The sequence below is a fragment of the Pseudochaenichthys georgianus genome, unplaced genomic scaffold (assembly GCF_902827115.2).
Source record: "Pseudochaenichthys georgianus unplaced genomic scaffold, fPseGeo1.2 scaffold_751_arrow_ctg1, whole genome shotgun sequence".
Taxonomy (NCBI): domain Eukaryota; kingdom Metazoa; phylum Chordata; class Actinopteri; order Perciformes; family Channichthyidae; genus Pseudochaenichthys; species Pseudochaenichthys georgianus.
The window spans coordinates 15,001-35,000 of NW_027263301.1; the positions used below are offsets into that span (position 1 = coordinate 15,001).

At 41.5% G+C, this 20,000-nt stretch overlaps 1 protein-coding gene across 1 annotated transcript in view; it reads right to left on the reverse strand.

Annotated features, from left to right (window-relative positions):
* epsti1 (epithelial stromal interaction 1) overlaps positions 1 to 20,000 on the reverse strand; it is a 45,136-nt gene that overhangs the window by 7,979 nt on the left and 17,157 nt on the right. The window contains exon 7 of the mRNA XM_034079868.2: positions 16,910 to 16,994. Within this exon, the coding sequence (XP_033935759.1) occupies positions 16,910 to 16,994 (85 nt within the window). The remainder of the gene's footprint in view (positions 1 to 16,909; positions 16,995 to 20,000) is intronic.

The window sequence follows — 20,000 nt, forward strand, 5'->3', positions numbered from 1 at the left end:
ACTCTTTAAAGTAGAGACACTACATACTGATATACACCTGAACATCAGCAGGAGAGGACTCTTTAAAGTAGAGACACTACATACTGATATACACCTGAACATCAGCAGGAGAGGACTCTTTAAAGTAGAGACACTACATACTGATATACACCTGAACATCAGCAGGAGAGGACTCTTTAAAGTAGAGACACTACATACTGATATACACCTGAACATCAGCAGGAGAGGACTCTTTAAAGTAGAGACTCTACATACTGATATACACCTGAACATGAGCAGGAGAGGACTCTTTAAAGTAGAGACACTACATACTGATATACACCTGAACATCAGCAGGAGAGGACTCTTTAAAGTAGAGACACTACATACTGATATACACCTGAACATCAGCAGGAGAGGACTCTTTAAAGTAGAGACACTACACACTGATATAAACCTGAACATCAGCAGGAGAGGACTCTTTAAAGTAGAGACACTACACACTGATATACACCTGAACATCAGCAGGAGAGGACTCTTTAAAGTAGAGACACTACACACTGATATAAACCTGAACATCAGCAGGAGAGCACTCTTTAAAGTAGAGACACTACATACTGATATAAACCTGAACATCAGCAGGAGAGGACTCTTTAAAGTAGAGACACGACATACTGATATACACCTGAACATCAGCAGGAGAGGACTCTTTAAAGTAGAGACTCTACATACTGATATACACCTGAACATGAGCAGGAGAGGACTCTTTAAAGTAGAGACACGACATACTGATATACACCTGAACATCAGCAGGAGAGGACTCTTTAAAGTAGAGACACTACATACTGATATAAACCTGAACATCAGCAGGAGAGGACTCTTTAAAGTAGAGACACTACATACTGATATAAACCTGAACATCAGCAGGAGAGGACTCTTTAAAGTAGAGACACGACATACTGATATACACCTGAACATCAGCAGGAGAGGACTCTTTAAAGTAGAGACTCTACATACTGATATACACCTGAACATGAGCAGGAGAGGACTCTTTAAAGTAGAGACACTACATACTGATATACACCTGAACATCAGCAGGAGAGGACTCTTTAAAGTAGAGACACTACATACTGATATACACCTGAACATCAGCAGGAGAGGACTCTTTAAAGTAGAGACACTACATACTGATATACACCTGAACATCAGGAGGAGAGGACTCTTTAAAGTAGAGACACTACATACTGATATACACCTGAACATCAGCAGGAGAGGACTCTTTAAAGTAGAGACACTACATACTGATATACACCTGAACATCAGCAGGAGAGGACTCTTTAAAGTAGAGACACTACATACTGATATACACCTGAACATCAGCAGGAGAGGACTCTTTAAAGTAGAGACACTACATACTGATATACACCTGAACATCAGCAGGAGAGGACTCTTTAAAGTAGAGACACTACATACTGATATAAACCTGAACATCAGCAGGAGAGGACTCTTTAAAGTAGAGACACTACATACGGATATACACCTGAACATCAGCAGGAGAGGACTCTTTAAAGTAGAGACACTACATACTGATATACACCTGAACATCAGCAGGAGAGGACTCTTTAAAGTAGAGACACTACATACTGATATACACCTGAACATCAGCAGGAGAGGACTCTTTAAAGTAGAGACACTACATACTGATATACACCTGAACATCAGCAGGAGAGGACTCTTTAAAGTAGAGACACTACATACTGATATACACCTGAACATCAGCAGGAGAGGACTCTTTAAAGTAGAGACACTACATACTGATATAAACCTGAGCCCTTTAATCAAAGAAGTTAGGTAGAAATCCAGAAAATGTATTTTGTGTAACTTCTTCGGACCTCTCACCAATGGTGTGTCATTTGAAGTGTGCTCACCCATTTTAAAACAGTATGTTAAATGTTTATTATGAACACACAGCCCACCTGAGTGAGGCTCCAAGTCTCCCACACACACACTACAAAACACACACATGGATACACACACACATGGCCACACATGGAGGATATGAAGGGGAGATCAGTGTGTCTTACGGAGCCATTGTAGGAAGAACAACAGATCCCAGAGTCTCAGAAAGAACCACATGAAGAAGTTAGACTTGAGTGATGCACCACGATGAGAACATCCCAGAAAGAAAACATGTCCGTGTCCATGGAGGAAACGCTGAGTGAGCAGATTTCACACTCCGTCACCACATAATCCACTCACGGCTCCTCCAGACACTTCCTGCACATTCTTCTTCTGTGGTGTAACATCACTGATAGACATACGTGTACTCAAGTATCGTACTATTTTGATATATGTGTACTCTACTTTAGTATTTTTATTTAATGCTACTTTGTACTTCTACTCGTACACAAGACTTTCGCTGCACTGGTAGCAACATGTATATTTTCTTTTTTTTTAATGCTATTTTATTTCTATTGAGATGTTTACATTTTGGAATGTTTATTTCTAGTCTAGTATTGCCATGTCTTTGTATGCTGCTGCAACGCAAACAATGCCCACATTGGGATCAATACATTACTTCTTATCTTATCTTAGCAGCACATTTACATATATATATAGTTAACCTTTATACTTGTATATATGTACAGTCCAGTCCAGCGCCTTCTTACTCTCGCCGCGCGCCCTCATACCAAAATGTTGATTTCCCCCTTAAAATGTTAAAGTAAAGGCAAGTTTATTTATATTGCACTTCTCTGTACGCTACAATTCAAAGTGCTTTACAAAACAAATTAAAAGACTTTTTATGAATAAATAGAGTAAACCACATTATATATAATGGCATTTTACAACAGGCATTACAAAGCAAAGATAATGAAATAATAAAAATAAACACCACAGGTAAACAATACATGTTTAAAGGCATACTGTAGTGCGAATATGAGCAGCTCAATTAAAAGCAGCGGCAAAGAGATATGTTTTTAGTCTCGATTTAAAAATAGTCAGCGTTTCTGCGGACGTGCACGATTTGATTAGTTTGTTCCAGAGTGTCGGGGCATAGCAGCTAAACGCTGCGTCTCCATGTTGTGTTGTTACTCTCAGAACCGATAGCAGATCCGTCCCAGAGTAAAGCCTGACAAATAAATGTATGTTCGTTCAAAAGTGGTAGAATGACTCCAGAAACGTGAAAATGGTGTCGAATAGACAGCTTTATTTTTACGGAGCTCCGAATAAATAGTGGATTGATATCCGGTTGTCATGGATACAAAAACACATATAAGCTGATATGTTATAATGCAGTACTGAACAACTAATCTAGTATCTATCTAACTAATCTTTACTTTATGTACTTTAAGTATATTTTGATGCATACTTAAGGAACATTTTGAAATCAGGACTTTTACTTATGATGGAGTACTTTAAGACCATAGCATTTGTTCTTTTACTTAAGTGACATCTTGAAATCAGGACTTTTACTTTTGATGGAGTACTTTAAGACCATAGTATTTGTAATTTTACTTAAGTGACACCTTGAAATCAGGACTTTTACTTATGATGGAGTACTTTAAGACCATAGTATTTGTAATTTTACTTAAGTGACATCTTGAAATCAGGACTTTTACTTATGATGGAGTACTTTAAGACCATAGTATTTGTACATATACTTAAGTGACATCTTGAAATCAGGACTTTTACTTATGATGGAGTACTTTAAGACCATAGTATTTGTACTTTTACTTAAGTGACACCTTGAAATCAGGACTTTTACTTATGATGGAGTACTTTAAGACCATAGTAGTTGTACTTTTACTTAAGTGACACCTTGAAATCAGGACTTTTACTTATGATGGAGTACTTTAAGACCATAGTAGTTGTACTTTTACTTAAGTGACATCTTGAAATCAGGACTTTTACTTATGATGGAGTACTTTAAGACCATAGTATTTGTACTTTTACTTAAGTGACACCTTGAAATCAGGACTTTTACTTATGATGGAGTACTTTAAGACCATAGTAGTTGTACTTTTACTTAAGTGACACCTTGAAATCAGGACTTTTACTTATGATGGAGTACTTTAAGACCATAGTAGTTGTACTTTTACTTAAGTGACATCTTGAAATCAGGACTTTTACTTATGATGGAGTACTTTAAGACCATAGTATTTGTACTTTTACTTAAGTGATATCTTGAAATCAGGACTTTTACTTATGATGGAGTACTTTAAGACCATAGTATTTGTACTTTTACTTAAGTGACACCTTGAAATCAGGACTTTTACTTATGATGGAGTACTTTAAGACCATAGTAGTTGTACTTTTACTTAAGTGACACCTTGAAATCAGGACTTTTACTTATGATGGAGTACTTTAAGACCATAGTAGTTGTACTTTTACTTAAGTGATATCTTGAAATCAGGACTTTTACTTATGATGAAGTACTTTAAGACCATAGTATTTGTACTTTTACTTAAGTGACATTTTGAAATCAGGACTTTTACTTATGATGGAGTACTTTAAGACCATAGCATTTGGACTTTTACTTAAGTGACATCTTGAAATCAGGACTTTTACTTATGATGGAGTACTTTAAGACCATAGCATTTGTACTTTTACTTAAGTGACATCTTGAAATCAGGACTTTTACTTATGATGGAGTACTTTAAGACCATAGTATTTGTACTTTTACTTAAGTGACACCTTGAAATCAGGACTTTTACTTATGATGGAGTACTTTAAGACCATAGTATTTGTACTTTTACTTAAGTGACATCTTGAAATCAGGACTTTTACTTATGATGGAGTACTTTAAGACCATAGTATTTGTACTTTTACTTAAGTGACATCTTGAAATCAGGACTTTAACTTATGATGGAGTACTTTAAGACCATAGTATTTGTACTTTTACTCAAGTGACATCTTGAAATCAGGACTTTTACTTATGATGGAGTACTTTAAGACCATAGCATTTGTACTTTTACTCAAGTGACATCTTGAAATCAGGACTTTTACTTATGATGGAGTACTTTAAGACCATAGTATTTGTACTTTTACTTAAGTGACATCTTGAAATCAGGACTTTTACTTATGATGGAGTACTTTAAGACCATAGTATTTGTACTTTTACTTAAGTGACATCTTGAAATCAGGACTTTTACTTTTGATGGAGTACTTTAAGACCATAGTATTTGTCGTTTTACTTAAGTGACATCTTGAAATCAGGACTTTTACTTATGGAGTACTTTAAGACCATAGTATTTGTACTTTTACTTAAGTGACATCTTGAAATCAGGACTTTTACTTATGATGGAGTACTTTAAGACCATAGTATTTGTACTTTTACTTAAGTGACATCTTGAAATCAGGACTTTTACTTATGATGGAGTACTTTAAGACCATAGTATTTGTACTTTTACTTAAGTGACATCTTGAAATCAGGACTTTTACTTATGATGGAGTACTTTAAGACCATAGTATTTGTACTTTTACTTAAGTGACATCTTGAAATCAGGACTTTTACTTATGATGGAGTACTTTAAGACCATAGTATTTGTACTTTTACTTAAGTGACATCTTGAAATCAGGACTTTTACTTATGATGGAGTACTTTAAGACCATAGCATTTGTACTTTTACTCAAGTGACATCTTGAAATCAGGACTTTTACTTATGATGGAGTACTTTAAGACCATAGTATTTGTACTTTTACTTAAGTGACATCTTGAAATCAGGACTTTTACTTATGATGGAGTACTTTAAGACCATAGTATTTGTACTTTTACTTAAGTGACATCTTGAAATCAGGACTTTTACTTATGATGGAGTACTTTAAGACCATAGTATTTGTACTTTTACTTAAGTGACATCTTGAAATCAGGACTTTTACTTATGATGGAGTACTTTAAGACCATAGCATTTGTACTTTTACTCAAGTGACATCTTGAAATCAGGACTTTTACTTATGGAGTACTTTAAGACCATAGCATTTGTACTTTTACTCAAGTGACATCTTGAAATCAGGACTTTTACTTATGGAGTACTTTAAGACCATAGTATTTGTACTTTTACTTAAGTGACATCTTGAAATCAGGACTTGTACTTATGATGGAGTACTTTAAGACCATAGCATTTGTACTTGTTCTTGAGTGACAGATCTGAGCACTCCCTTCACTGCTGACAGACACCAGGCAGGGCGAAGACATGTTATTACATGTTCTGGGTGTCAGGCTCTCTGACAGAAGCTGTCAACACTCTCCAATGATCCTCTGGTTCCTAAGAATAATTGTGACATCTTGTTTTAAGAAGCAGCCAAGAAGAAGACGGTTGATCAGGAAGACTCCGTTTGACTGACAGGGCTGCTGGTTGGCTGCTGAGGACTTTGGGTTTCCTCCAGGTACTTTCACTCAGGTTATTCTACTCTTCTGCACACTGCTCACGAGTCGTGTTGTGTCTCTGCTCAGCGTGAACTCTGGAAAGTCCCTTGATCTCCGCCCCCCCCTCCTTCCCTCCCAGGAACACTAACAGAGAGGAGAGGAAGAGAGGCTGGGAAAAGGAAGCAGAGAAAACAAAAGGCAGCGAAAGCAGCAGACAGACACCTGAAGGCGAGAGAGGAGAGCAGTCGCCCTGTCCCTCTGGTGTTCCCCAGCGTAACGTCGTCATCATTAGCACTGCACACAGACCTGTTTTCTTTATCTGACATCAGATGTGTTTCCATCATAGCTCCGCTCCAGGTAGCTAAAGTGTCTTTCCATCATAGCTCCGCTCCAGGTAGCTAAAGTGTCTTTCCATCATAGCTCCGCTCCAGGTAGCTAAAGTGTCTTTCCATCATAGCTCCGCTCCAGGTAGCTAAAGTGTCTTTCCATCATAGCTCCGCTCCAGGTAGCTACAGTGTCTTTCCATCATAGCTCCGCTCCAGGTAGCTACAGTGTCTTTCTATCATAGCTCCGCTCCAGGTAGCTAAAGTGTCTTTCCATCATAGCTCCGCTCCAGGTAGCTAAAGTGTCTTTCCATCATAGCTCCGCTCCAGGTAGCTAAAGTGTCTTTCCATCATAGCTCCGCTCCAGGTAGCTAAAGTGTCTTTCCATCATAGCTCCGCTCCAGGTAGCTAAAGTGTCTTTCCATCATAGCTCCGCTCCAGGTAGCTAAAGTGTCTTTCCATCATAGCTCCGCTCCAGGTAGCTAAAGTGTCTTTCCATCATAGCTCCGCTCCAGGTAGCTAAAGTGTCTTTCCATCATAGCTCCGCTCCAGGTAGCTACAGTGTCTTTCCATCATAGCTCCGCTCCAGGTAGCTACAGTGTGTTTCCATCATAGCTCCGCTCCAGGTAGCTACAGTGTCTTTCTATCATAGCTCCGCTCCAGGTAGCTAAAGTGTGTTTCCATCATAGCTCCGCTCCAGGTAGCTACAGTGTCCCTGCGTCACCTGCATCGTGATCAATGTGCATTGGGGAAACGGGCAGCACGATATTTACAACAAGCCTGTTTATCTCTATGAGACTCTGACTTTGTTATGCTGTCTCCTCATCGAGGAACTCGCGAGTAAAAAGGGACATTTTATTCATGTTTCCTGTCCTACCGTTATGCAAAGACCTTAGAGTTAAGATCATTCTGTTCTTAGAAGTTATGTAACCAACAGTGAAGCGTTGCATAACCGCGTTACAGAGAGATGTCACATGCCACTTGTTAGACGCTTTGATCCAAAGGGACTCACATACCATCCACACTGTGGACAACCCCACGGGAGCCATTTGGGGTGAAGTGTCTTTCCCAACGACATGCTGCCTGCAGTGGGGATTGAACCAGTGCTCCCCTGATCACAACATCAACACACTCTCCCCCTGAGCCACAGTCTACAGCAGCTACACTTTCCTTTTAGTGATGTGTCGGTCGCGAACGAGCCGGCTCTTTTAAGTGAACGACGGGAGCCGGCTCTCGTCCGCGAACGAGCCATTATTTTTTTTTTACGGGTGCTCCGCTTATATACAGTGACTGAATGTCACGTGCATGCTGTGCATCACGTGAGGATAGACAAGGAGGGAGGGGCTGCGTGGCGTGCTGCTGCTCAGTGCTTTGCTGAACAGAGGGAGAGGAGAACACGTGTCAGTTTGCGTCGCGCTAATAAGATGAGTGAACGTAGGAAAAGAAGCAGCATTTGAACAGTTGTGCAAACACAAAGGCAGAATGCAGAATTTGCAACATTAAGCTCTCATATAGAGCAGGTCCACAAACAACCTCCACAGACACACTTCAGAAAACGTGGCAGGGGAACTGCTAAGAGTGGCAACAGAGTGGGACATTGAAAATAAAGTGGCGTGCTGTGTTAGTGACAACGCAGCTAACATAACCAAAGCCATTAAACTCTTGAAATGGACCCACCACCCATGTCTCGCGCATACCATCAACCTGGTGGTAAGAGATGCCCTGAAGGTCATGAAGCCCACTCTTGACAAAGTGAAGGGGATGGTAGAATTCTTCCATAAGAGCACAAGAGCAACCGAGAAGTTGAAGTCTACTCAGCGCCAAATGGATATGCCTGAGCTGAGGCTCAAGCAAGACTGTGTCACAAGGTGGAATTCTACATTGTACTGAAACGGGTTCTGGAGTCAAAGGATGCAATCATCTCTACCCTGGCCCTTATCAATGCACATCTGGATGCTCTGGATCGAGAAGAATGGGAGGCACTACAGGAGACCTGCACTGTTTTGGAACCCTTTGAGCAGGTCACCGTGGAAATCAGCTCAGAGAGGTACAGTTGACAGTTGTTATTATATTATTTATTATTATATAATAACATATTAAGGAACATTTTAGATGTGAATGTCAGTAATATTAAACAAGAATAAACTGAGCAAAGTCCATATACTACATAATAAAACAAAGCATAATAATAGTCACTGTTTTCAGCTATGTGACATCCTCCAAAATGCTACTCCTCTGCAGGGGTCTGCAGAAAATCACAGCCTACAACCAGACACAAGTGACCAAGAGGAAAGTGACAGCGTTGGTGACTGCCATGCTTATCTTTCTTACAGTGCAGACGCTTTTCTGCTTGCTCCTGCCTCTGCTTACTTTTTATGCTGATTTTCCTATTCTTATTCTCTGAAAACTTCGAGCAGCGGCTCCTGGACATTAACCTATCACTGGGACAGTTCATCTTCGTAAATAGACGGAGGTTTTCAGCCATATTTCAACATTTTTACGGCGACCCCAGTCTTACAGTAGCGTGGCCTAGCAACAGCTAAAGCCTGGTAGGCTACTGCATGCTATTTAGCTTAAGCTAGTTGGTAGAAAAATGCCTCCGTTCTCTACAGATGACTTCCACAAACTTCTACAGAAGATGGCCGTGCTGGAAATGAAAATGCAACGGCTGGAAGTTAACGTGGAAGTGAATGGACTATGTTGTGGGAATGACACCACTTTACCAGTGTTGCAAAATAATGGAAAAGGGTATGCTAACTCACAGCTAGTTAGGAGCTACAAGGATTCCAAGGAAAAGGAGGGCTGTGTACCGGGTCATAAATCTACAAGTGGTAGTCCTCCCTGGAACTCTCTGGGTGCAAAGCCTAAGAGTAAATCATTTTCATGGGATTTGGGAGGAAGGATAACGGGCAGAGCCCAACACTCTGAAATCTGTGATGCGACCGGCTGGCCTGCATTGTTATCACCCAAGAGGAGCGCCTCTTCAACCCCTAAACAGCAGTGGACAGCTGCTAAAGGGAGAATTACAAAAAATCCTCCTAAACCACCAAGTGTGCCAATCCAGAACAGATACGCTCCGCTGACCGAGAGCCGGAGATCTCTTTCTGATGACCTGGATAACCCGTCCTCTTCACACAGCAGGGTAAGGACCAATAGCTACTCCAAAAGCAAAAGGCTAGAGGGAAAGCTAACGACTGGGCCTGAAATTCTGATTGTGGGTGACTCTGCTGTAAGAGATGTAAAAGGTCTGTGTAGTAAGAACAACACCAAAGTACTCTGTTTTCCCAAGGATACAGTCTCTGACTTGGCTGAGAAGATCCTGCATATTGGGGCTGAACATCCGACTGTGAAGAATGTGGTACTACATATTGGAACAAATGATGTTGTGAAACAAGAGTCAGAAGTGCTGAAAGAAGACTTTAAATGTCTGTTGGAAACTGCCAGCTCTCTAAATGCAGAGGTGTTCATCAGTGGCCCTCTACCGCCAGGCAGAAGAGGAGTGGAGAGATTCAGCAGATTGTTTGCACTGAACACCTGGCTTTCAACTGTCTGTACTGACCATTCTGTGCATTTTATTGACAATTTTAACTTTTTCTGGGACCGCAGACATCTTTTCAAGGCAAATGGAGTTTGCCTGAACAAGTCAGGAGTGAAATTGTTTATCTCTAACATATTCAACTGCCTGCGTCATCAATCTGTTCCCTCTGCCAAGGACAAGCGGCAAGAGGAATCAAAACAGGAGATAGACACAACACATCGCGCAGAAAACCCTGAAGAAGTATCACTGCACCCGCCTGAGGAATGTTCTGATTATGGGAGACCTATGAAACACACGGAGGAGTCCCCACCGCCCGTCACCCCGCCCCCTGTCAACGCCTTTGAGGATACTCCGTTCACCCTTTCGCCCTCGCCCACCCTCCTGGAGATCGTGGAACACAAGAAGGAGATACAGAGGGCTGGCACCGATTCCTTCCTGGATTTCAAAGACCAGACTAAGGCGATACGCAGAGCTGGCAGCATGTCCTTTACCCCCGCTCCTCAACGACGCCCACCAAAATCACCAAAGCAGAGATGCGCACCATCTCCCCCGGCTTCATCACCATGCCTACCACAATCATCCAAACCAAAACAATCTGCAAACTGATATCTGCTGGGTCCAGGCTCAAGGGCGTATGGCACTCTCAACTCTTTCCAGGACATGCCGGGGCCCTGCCTGCCAGTAGCTTTGCCGATATCTGTGTTGATAGGTAATAGATTAAGAGCGGTGAATGATCTTAGATACAGGAAGCACTCAAACGTTTGTGTGAGTTTATCTAATTTAGCAGTGATTCCATGTCAGCCACAGCTTGTTACAAAAAACCTGACTGATAGCGTGTTTAACGAACTTAAACTAGCTTTATTAAATGTCAGGTCTTTGGCAGGAAAAACATTTTTAATCAATGATTTTATCACTGAGCACAATCTCGATTTTATGTTTTTAACAGAAACTTGGATTGAACAAAATAACAGTGCAGCTGTTCTTATCGAATCAACCCCCCCCAACTTTAGTTTTATGAGTCAGGAAAGAATGCATAAGAAAGGGGGTGGAGTTGCTATTCTGTTCAATGATTCCATTCAATGCAGGAAGACATCGTATGGAAACTTTGATTCTTTTGAATATGTGGCCCTTCAGCTGAAATGCTCCTCTCGAGCTCTGTTCCTAAATATCTATAGGCCACCCAAATACTGTGCAAGCTTTGTGATGACCTTACTGAACTGCTGTCTATAGTGTGTATTGACTTTGACCGTCTAGTCATTGTTGGTGATTTTAACATCCATGTTGACAACCCCCAGGACAGAGGGGCCAAAGAACTGTTTTGTGTTCTTGATAGCTATGGACTGACTCAGCATGTGACGGAGCCCACGCACAATAAGGGGCACACTCTGGACTTAATTATCTCAAAGGGTCTGAATATCTCTAAGGTTGTGGTGACTGATGTTGCGCTGTCTGACCATTCCTGTGTTTCCTTTGAGAGCTCTATTTCTGTTCACACAAGTGTTCAAAAAGAGGTAACCACAAAGCGATGTTTAACTGAAAATACTAGGGAAATGTTTACTCAGAATTTTTCTTCCACACTTGCCCCTGCTAACACCTCAGTAAATGAGCTAGTAGATCATTTTAATTCAAAAATTAAAAATGTTATAGATGCCATTGCTCCAACTAAGGTAAAGTAAGTGACTGGGAAGAAAATATCTCCATGGAGAAAGGCCATGACCGTTAAAACAGAAAAAAGAGAATGTCGAAAAGCTGGTCCAGGTTCACTTTGAAATTTATAAAGAGAGACTTGGCCTTTATAATTTGGAATTGAAAAACGCACGACAATCATTCTTCTCTGACATCATTACCAAAAACAAAAACAACGCACGTGCCTTGTTTGCTACCGTCGACAGACTAACTAACCCCCCAGTGTCAGTAGCCTCTGAATTTCTATCCACCAGGGCGTGCAATGATTTTGCCTTCTTCACTGACAACATTCAGAAAATCAGACAAGCAGTCAGTGCCTCTGCATCAGGAACAGCAAATGTGTTGTCTCTGTGTCCACTTAACATCAATTCAGACACCATGACACAATTCCATCAGATTAATGATAAAAACCTAGAGGACATTATACAACTTCTGAAGTCCTCCTCCTGCTGCCTTGATATTATTCCAACAGGGTTTTTCAAAGATGTTTTGCCTTGCATGGCCTCAGAACTACTTCATATAGTAAACAAATCTCTTCACTCAGGTATTTTTCCACAGGCCCTGAAAACTGCAGTCATTAAACCGCTCTTAAAAAAGAATAATCTAGATGCTTCAGTAATGAACAATTACAGGCCCATATCAAACCTGCCATTTCTAGGTAAGATCATTGAAAAAGTTGTTTTTCAACAGTTGAGTAATTTCTTGCATTTAAATAACTGTTTCGATGTGTTCCAGTCAGGCTTTCGTCCAAACCACAGCACTGAGACTGCTCTTGTAAAGGTCTTTAACGACATCCACTTAAACACAGACAGTGGCAGAACTTCAGTGTTAGTATTATTAGATCTCAGTGCTGCGTTTGACACTGTTGACCACAGCATATTACTAGACCGACTGGAAAACTGGGTGGGACTTTCGGAAACAGTTCTAAATTGGTTTAAATCCTACTTAAAGGACAGAAACAACTTTGTTTCTATCGGTAAATACACATCTGAGTTGACAAATATGACATGTGGGGTTCCTCAAGGCTCCATCTTGGGGCCTCTTCTCTTTAACATCTACATGCTACCACTGGCTCAGATAATGAAGAACAACAAAATAAGTTACCATAGCTATGCAGATGACACACACATTTACGTAACAATTTCACCAGGAGACTATGCTCCAATTCAAACACTGAGTAAGTGCATTGAACAAATCAATGACTGGATGTGTCAGAACTTTCTCCAATTAAACAAAGATAAAACTGAGGTAATGGTTTTTGGAGCCAAGGCAGAACGTTTAAAAGTTAGCGCTGAGCTTCAGTCTGCAATGTTCAAACCAACAGATAAAGCCAGAAATCTAGGTGTAGTCATGGACTCTGACCTGAGTTTCAACAGTCACATTAAAACAGTTACTAAATCAGCCTACTATCACCTAAAGAACATATCTAGGATTAAAAGACTAATGTCACAGCAGGATTTGGAAAAACTTGTCCATGCTTTTATCTTCAGTAGACTCGACTACTGCAATGGTGTCTTCACAGGTCTCACTAAAAAATCTATTAGGAAGCTGCAGCTGATTCAGAACGCCGCTGCTCGAGTCCTCACTAACACTAAGAAAGTGGATCACATCACTCCTGCTCTGAAGTCTTTACACTGGCTTCCTGTGTGTCAAATAGATTTATAAATACTGCTGCTGGTTTATAAAGCACTGAATGGTTTAGGCCCAAAATACATTTCTGACCTCCTGCTAAACTATGAACCATCCAGATCTCTCAGGTCTTCAGGGACTGGTCAGCTTTCTGTCCCCAGAGTCAGAACTAAACATGGTAAAGCAGCGTTCAGTTATTATGCTCCAAACATCTGGAACAAACTCCCAGAAACCTGCAGGTCCGCTGCAACTCTGACTACTTTCAAATCCAGGCTGAAGACTTTTCTTTTTGTCGCTGCTTTTATTTGAACTATTCATATCTTAAACTGCACTGTAACTTTTATCCATGTACTTTTTCTTGTAATGTTTAATTGAACTATTTATATTTTAGACTGCACTGTAACTTTTATCCATGTATTTTTTTTTCTTAATGTTTATTTGATTAGCTTTTCTTAATGCTTAATGTCTTTCATTTTTTTTTTTTTTTTTTGTAAAGCACTTTGAATTGCCTTGCGTTGAAAAGTGCTCTATAAATAAACTTGCCTTGCCTTGCCTTGCCTTGCTCTCTCAACGTCGATGGACAGAAAGTTCCACAGAATGGAATACAACACTGTCCTCTCAGAATCTACTATACTCGATCCAAGGTTCAAAAGGCTGGCCTTTAATGATAACTGCGCTGTCGATGAGGCTCTTCAGAGAGGAACAGCAGCAGCAGCTCGTTGCGACCTCAGCAGCCAGCTCAACCACCAGGAGGCCAAGAGGGAGAAGAGGGAGCAAGGGCACCAGAAGTGGAGCCACAAATGTCTGCTGTTTGGAGGCTCTTTGATGCAAGAGCAACAGAAGACATTGCAAGACGGAATCCCTCAGCAGATGCTATGCTGGAAGTAAGGTCCTATCTGGAGGAGCCTCTTATCCCAAGAACCGCAGACCCGCTGAGCTGGTGGGAGTCCAAGGCTTCAGTGTACCCACGACTTGTGAAGGTCATGGCACGGCGACTGTGCATTGTAGCAACATCAGTCCCCTCAGAAAGGATCTTTTCTAAAACAGGGCAGATAATAACAGAGAAGAAACCGGATCAACCCCTCTAAGCTGAGGCACTTGGTCTTCCTCAATGCCAATCTGCCCTGAAAATAAAAAGAAAAGGTTACAGTTTGATAGTTGACGGTGGTAGGTTCATTAGAGACTGTTTGATAGGCTACTACTGTTTTGCACATTACAATACATTTATTTTTGTTATGTTTTTTGTATGATAGAGACTGTTATTTGCTGCTGTTTTGAGCATTGCAATATTTATTTTCATTATTTTATTTATTTAAGATTATTTAAATGTTTTAAGATTTTACGTCAGCTGTTGCTGTATTTTGTAGTTTATACTGACATAGAACCCTGCTGTTTTGTTAGGGCTTTTTGTTTAAATAAAAATGTAAAATATACAAAAATAGGGTGGCTGTCCTTTTTTAAATGTCTTTGCTTCAGTTTTTATTGGTGTTATTATCTGCTTTGTGTAGCGTGGTTCAACAAGCAAGTCAGTGCATTCATTGGGTGGTATCAGAGAGTTAAGGGTCTGTAAGTGCAATTAAAACAATTGGCCACAGCAAATCATTTATATCAAAAATGTAATAATTTTTACTTTTGAATACTTCAGTACAAAGGATGTATTGAATCATGTAAGTGATATATGTGTACATATATAAATCATTAGTCAAAACAGCGCTACATTCGATTTAATTATAAAAGGTATAATATGTGGTAAACTGAAGAGCCCTTTGGGAGCCGAAAGAGCCGGCTCTTCTTGGTGAGCCAAATGATCCGGCTCACTCAAAAGAGCCGGCTCTTCTTGGTGAGCCAAATGATCCGGCTCACTCAAAAGAGCCGGCTCTTCTTGGTGAGCCGAATGATCCGGCTCACTCAAAAGAGCCGGAATTCCCATCACTATTTCCCTTTGCTCCGCCATGTGTGCCCCGGCTCTGATCAGGGGAACACCGCAGGGGGTCTGACTCCTCCCCCCTGCAGCCCACAGAGTAATGGAGTGAATGGCCGCAGGGCTTTGGCCCCCGACCCCACAGGGACCCTGACCCCGGGACCCAGAGAGTGTGTCATGTCTTTCACAATGCCTGTTTAATGTAGAAATATGCTAAGTGACAGACTGTGTGACCTTATGCAAACTCATTCACCCTCGCATAATGAAAGTAGGAATACTTACTCTAGTGTGTTCTGCCGAAATGTGGAGTGAGATTGATAACTCGAGAGAAAGCTCTTCACATTGTCTCTCTTTAAGAAGCACTTCAAATCACACTTGTTAAGCTGTTGTGTCCAAGGCTGAATGAGAGTGAACTCCTGCACAAGTTCACTTTCCTCTGAAGTGCACGAGGGAAATGTGTTTGGGTTGTAATCTTCAGAATAATACGTGAACGCTCTCCTTTCCATATGTTTTAACAATATATTATATATAACAATCTGCACAACGACTACTTTTACTGTCGCTACTTTCACTATATTCTGATGAGAATACTTTTCTACTTTTACTTGAGGAACATTTTTAATGCAGGACTTTTACTGTAACAGAATATTTCTACACTCTGGTACTTCTACTTTTACTCAAGTACAAGATCTGAGTACTTCTACTTTTACTCAAGAACACGATCTGAGTACTTCTACTTTTACTGAAGTACAAGATCTGAGTACTTCTACTTTTACTCAAGTACAAGATCTGAGTACTTCTACTTTTACTCAAGTACAAGATCTGAGTACTTCTTCTTTTACTCAAGTACAAGATCTGAGTACTTCTACTTGTATTTAAGTACAAGATCTGCGTACTTCTACTTTTACTCAAGTACAAGATCTGAGTACTTCTACTTGTATTTAAGTACAAGATCTGCGTACTTCTACTTTTACGCAAGAACAAGCTCTGAGTACTTCTACTTTTACTCAAGAACAAGATCTGAGTACTTCTACTTTTACTGAAGTACAAGATCTGAGTACTTCTACTTGTATTCAAGTACAATGTCTGAGTACTTCTACTTTTACTCAAGAACAAGACCTGAGTACTTCTACTTTTACTCGAGTACAATATCTGAGTACTTTTACTCAAATACAAGATCTGAGTACTTCTACTTTTACTCAAGTACAAGATCTGAGTACTTCTACTTGTATTCAAGTACAAGATCTGAGTACTTCTACTTGTATTCAAGTACAAGGTCCCAGTACTTCTCCCACCTCTGCCTATAGCTTATTGGGGTGTCCCATTTCACATGTCTCCATTACGTCTCCTGATTGTACTTGTATTTGTATTTAACTTGTGAATAAGTGAGGATGATGAGGATGATGAGGATGATGAGGATGAAGAGACTCGTGCCCCTCACACACATCATGTAGTTGCTTCCTTACCTGAGATGGAGTGTGTGCAGCACCGCCTGACACCAGGGGACTCGGCACCGACCTGTCGAACCTCTGCAGAAACCTCTCAGTCTTCCTGCAATAAGTACACACATTGCAATAAGTACACACATTGCAATAAGTACACACATTGCAATAAGTACACACATTGCAATAAGTACACACATCGCATCGTCAGCATCCAGCAGCCTGCCGCCGAGGTCTGAGGAGGATGCCTGACCCACAGACGCCCCGCGCGGCCACAGCCGAGTTGAGGCAGTTTGTTTGTCCCTCGCTGCTGAGTGTCCTCATTGTTCCTGCAGGTCCACACGTTGGTCTGCTGGCTCGGCTTTGTGTTGCTCTTGGAAGGAAGCCAGCGAAGCTCCTCGAAAAGCCATTTCCTCCACAGACAACGTGCTTACTGTTGATTTAAAGTGGTCTGATGCACTTCTGGGGAATACGGCATGTGTAGACAAACTATCTAACTATTGCAGACCCGGCCTGGCCATCGGGAGCACCGGGAGGTTTCCCGATGGCCTGGCTGCTAAGTGGCCTGCTAAGTGGCCTGCTAAGTGGCCTGAGGAATTTCTTTTTTAATGTGTGTATTGTGAACGCAACGCTGCGCAAATGCGGGTCTGCCTCTGCCTCACAGAGGGTGACTGGCTGTCTCCATGATGTGGCCTGCCCACATGACCACTTTCATACAGACCATACACTAATGCCCTCGATTGGTCTCTTTGTGTCATTCAAGCTCGGGAGGGTGTGTGGTACGAGCGAGCGAGAGAGAGAGCACGCGCACCGGTTACGTGTATTGTTGTTGTTAGCATCTGGTGCTAGCTAGCTGCGCTAACGGCTACAATGAGCTGTCAACAAGGTGGAGGAGAGTCCTCTGCTGTCAGACTGAGAGGCTGATAACCTCAGCTCAGGTGAGGTAAAGGACTCTGAGTGTTTAGATAGTTCACTTAGTCTAAGTTCTCTGTGGGTTTCAAACGGTTTGGTCACCATTTATGTAAACACATATTTCCATTTGAAGGGGAAGTGATTAGTAAAATATGCATGAATAATAAAAAATAAAATGTTAACTAGGTGAAAAAAGGTAAGATACACTTTATAAACTTGTTGAGAGCTAAAACTAGTCTTTGCTGCTGCCTCAAAGAGGAGCAGGGGGAGAGGAGGGAGAGGAGCAGGGGGGAGAGGAGCAGGGGGGAGAGGGGGGAGACGGGTGAGGCTGATTCAGGAGCCCGGACACACTCACAACTATAAATGAACCAAAAACAAATAAATAAACAAGTTTCAATGTTTTTTCATATTGGATATGGGATGTTATTGGTTATGGCCATGAACTTTTGATGTTATGATTATTTAAATGTATATAGTTCTGTTTCATATGGGTGCTGTCTCATTATTTCCCCCTCAAAGTGCACCAGATTGATGCATTTAAGTCCAACATTAAAAAAAACAAAATCTTACCGGGGAAGCATGCCCCCGGACCCCCCTAGAGGATTTCAGGTCCACCTCCACTTAAAATATGTTCACATGGATAGGTTCCTAGATGTGCACAGCAACGCCTAAATAGATTTGCACAGCAACACTGTATTGACAAATAAATCCAGGAAAATGGCACAAAGGAAAACTGGTAGTGGCCTGGCTGGGTGTATAAATCCCGGCCTGACTTATTGTCCCAGTCCGGCCCTAAACTATTGCCACATCTATATCAAATAGATCCCCTGATCACTTTAAAGAACGATTTCCACTGCTGCTGTACGCCGAGTCAAGTTCTAGTAGCTGGAGTGCTACCAGGCTTTGATGTAGATATAGATGACATAGATTGGGTTCATAAAGACATGACATGTACAACCAGCAGGTTAACATTAGGTCTATTGGCAGGACTGCATTTAATCCGTTTTATTACACATTGTATACCTGCTTAACGTCACCAGTGGCGGCGCCAGAGTGTTTGTGTTGGGTTATCTACGGTAGGGCTAACCCATACCGCGGCGGGGCTCAAGTCAGTATTTGCAATGTAATTACATACACGCTATATCGCCCCCCCTGACAGTGAAACGCACGCGTGAGGTTTAGATTATTTCCCTGTCTCAATCAGAATGGAACTGTATAAATAAAACGGCACATTTGTCTTGTAGTAAATAAGAAGGGATCCCTGTGAACGTATGATAGCACACGTTGAAGATCCAATGGGGATACTGAATGGCGGTACCGATTGATCTCTTCAGGAAGGCATGACGCAGACCCAACGTTTCGTTGCTCTGATTGGCTGTAGGTCGGTTCAAAGTGCATTCGGAGGCATTTTGATCTGACCGCGGCCGCGCCAGAGAATTTCCACACCTTTAGTGAATAAAACTCCCCCACTACTTGGACTATTCCTTGCACCCCTCTTCTAGCATAACCCCCAATGGTCTCGACCATGTTGCGTCAGTAACGTGCACTTGTTGCCACAGCAGGATCAGTTTGTGTGTTGTGGACACGACCGTATATTTTCGCAATCCGTGTTCTCAACATGCTGACTTTAACGTCATTGTTCATGGTGGGGCTAAGGTGTGGCTGGAGCCTACCCAGCCGTACCCTGGCGCCGCCACTGAACATCCGCATGTTAGGCTGTACTTCACAGAGCCGCTGCTAGCATGGCTTTAGACGGTGTCCAAACATTCACAATGACTGCATCGGGACCGCTGAGACGTCCATGAACGGTGCATCCTTTGCACGTGCTATCTGCCCTGCCTCAAATTCCCATCCAGAGAAGACATTGTACTAAAGATATCCCAACTATACGTATAAAGTGTTGCAGCTAATTTCAATCCTCCCCCTCATTTGCAGAGGGTAGAAATAATAGTTTTAATGTTTACGTCGTGGCCATTTTTTGGTGTCTTTTTGACTTTACAACTGACATGTATGTGCGCTTTATGCACTGCCGTCTCATGCTGCCAGTGCCTCCCATGACACATCAGTAGCAGCAGCGTTGGCTTGTTGGGAGCCCTGATTGTTGCAAATGGTACGGTTTTGCCATGAGATTCATTTGCATCGAAAGTTGCCAATGTTGTGCATATTCCCTTATTTAAATACGTGTAAATACCACAAGGAACAC